This window comes from Egretta garzetta, unplaced genomic scaffold (assembly GCF_000687185.1).
Source record: "Egretta garzetta isolate BGI_Z169 unplaced genomic scaffold, ASM68718v1 scaffold29, whole genome shotgun sequence".
Taxonomy (NCBI): domain Eukaryota; kingdom Metazoa; phylum Chordata; class Aves; order Pelecaniformes; family Ardeidae; genus Egretta; species Egretta garzetta.
The window spans coordinates 1,864,593-1,867,146 of NW_009260796.1; the positions used below are offsets into that span (position 1 = coordinate 1,864,593).

General features: G+C 48.7%; 1 protein-coding gene across 1 annotated transcript in view; it reads left to right on the forward strand.

The window, feature by feature from the left end:
* TMEM88B (transmembrane protein 88B) overlaps positions 1-2,554 on the forward strand; it is a 5,067-nt gene continuing 2,513 nt past the window's right edge. Inside the window, exon 1 of the mRNA XM_009646773.2 lies at positions 1-271. Coding sequence (XP_009645068.1) covers positions 2-271 — 270 coding nt within the window. The 5' untranslated portion in view covers position 1. The remainder of the gene's footprint in view (positions 272-2,554) is intronic.

Below are 2,554 nucleotides of genomic sequence, written 5' to 3' on the forward strand. Positions count from 1 at the left end.
AATGTCTGGCCAGGACACTGAGGGCTTTGGAGCAGAAAACCTCTCAGAAAAATCTCAGATGATTCCTAGCCTTCCGCCATATGACATGGATGACCAGCTCCTTCCCAGGGAGCCACGGAGTGCCTGGTGCTGCTTGGCATGGACCCTGCTGGTAGTCACCATGAACTCCTTGGTCTTTCTCATTAATTTGCTCCTGATGTTTGTTATCTTCACCGTTGTGCTGCTTCCTACCATTGTGGTGGTTTACTTTGGCTTCCAATGCCACTCTCGGGTAAGTAAGCCTTGCTCCATTTGGCTGCCAACAGCCACCTCTAAGGCAGGACCATCCATAAGAGTTTTATCTCAGCCCATGGAGAACGGCAGCTGTAAAGGCAAGGCTAGGCTCCCTGAGCTCTGCCTTTGTTTTCACGAGGGGGGGGTGTATGTGTTTAGATCTTTCCAGGGCTGGGGGGGAAGGATGTGTATAGACTGGTCTGACAAGAAGAGGTTTATGGTGGTTCGTGCTGACTCGCGGGCTCTTGGTTGTACAAGGGAGTGATGTCTCCTGCTTGGTGCCTGAGGCACAGCTACCAGCAAGGCTGGCGTGTGCCTTTCTCTAGAGAAGTACAGGCTTTATGGTTCCTGGACTAATTGTCTTAAAGCTGTTGGTTGGCACCCATACATTCAGTGCCAGTAGGTTAGCACCAAAAGGCTCTCGCTGGGGAGGCAGAACACTGATGGAAGCTGCTTGTGACCGCCCAGCTCCTCGGGGACTGAGACAGCATGGGACCCCTTGGTCCTGATCCCCTGTGCACGGCACTTTGGACAGTCGTTTAAGTGTAAAGTGGTCAGAGATGAATCTACAGCATTTCACAACAAGCTTGCGTGAGATGCCGATCTTGTGGGCGCATCTGAGTGCTGGCAGGAATGAGCTATATACACACTTTTACCTCTCCCTTCTTCCAGTATTGCGGGAAATGGAAGCTCGATCGAGCAATAAAGTCATATTCCTGTGAAAGTGCCAAACGGCTGTGACAGGTCAGGCAAATACACTCCCTGGCTGGGCAGAATTGCTCGTTGCATTTTAATGTCACAATATTTCTCTCTTTGTGACCTCTGTTAGTGAGAGGTGCCAACCCAAACTCCTCCGTAATTCACACAAGTCCTATGTGGGCTCTGATGGGGCTTGTTACTTTGCATTTAAATAAGCCCTCTGCAGGGTTTGTCATATTTGATCTGCCTAACGACTAGTTATAGAACTAGTAAAGTCCAACAGAATATATAATCCCCCTATGCCAATCTAGCATTCGGATGTGTTCCCAAATCTGCTCTACGGTTTCTCACACCAACAAATGAGCCTGCTTTGTCAGGAGGGGCTCTGGCTGTGTGCACGCCTGTTCCAGTTGGTTGCTGTCCTCTGGTTTCCACTACTTCTGAATTTCTTCTTGGTGTATTTCTATAAATATTTTTAGAATCACTTGACTAAGCCTGGATGTGAAAAGCCAGTTCTCCTGTTTTCCTCACAGGCACTAACTGTTAGACCAGCTCAGTACGACTTCTCTTGCTGATGATCCTAAGTTAGAAGAGCTCTTTTAATTCCTATGTTAGGGGAAAAAAACCCACACCCTGTAGCACCTTCTTCCAGCAGGGTGAATTGACTCAAAATACAGATGCTGTCAGTCTCCCCAGTCCACAGAACCTGAACTAAAGGGAAGATGATTTAAATCTTCTCAAACCGATGCATTTACCAGAGAAATAATGAAAGAAGAAAGTTTTTCCCCCTTCCTTTCAATGAAATCTGGGCATCCTATCTAATCGCCCAAGCCCTCAGGACCCCGGTCCTGAGTGAGCAGATCCTAGCACGGGTGGTGGGGAAGGATTCAACCGTGCAGCAGAGCTGCCCAGTTTAACCCAGTAAGGCTCTGCTGACTTCTGTGGAGCTGTGCATGGATATAGCTGTGGAGGTTTCACTCCACAGCGAAGGAGGAGACAGGGGATGTGCTGTAACTTTCCAATAAAACCAGGGCATTGTATTTTTCAGCTGGCATCCCAGCAGCCTGAGCTGTCAGCCCACAGCTCCCTGGCTCAACGCTCCCTGACAAAGGGACTGAGCTATTATTGTTTTCTCAGTACTGATGTATTTCCTGGCCTGAGAAGTTTGGCTTCAATTTTTATTGCCCTGAAATAATGACAACTCAGAGTTGCTGTTATTAAAAAGCTTTTTCTGATCCTGCAAACTAATGAACAGGGAGACTTCTGTCATGGTAACGGTTTTGTAGAACAGGGCAGACGCAAGTGCTGCTGCTGGTTGGAGTGAAGCATAATTCATAGAGCAATTAGGTACCTCTGGGCCAGGCAATTCCCACCGTGGCTCTGACACCTCGTGGAGATGTTTTACTCTGGGATGATCGATGACCTGGATAAGGGGATTGAGTGTGCCCTCAGTAAATTTGCAGATGACACCAAACTGGGTGGGAGTGTTGATCTGCTTGAGGAGAGGGGGGCTCTGCAGAGGGATCTGGCCGGGCTGGATCCATGGGCTGAGGCCAACTGTATGAGGTTCAACAAGGCCAAG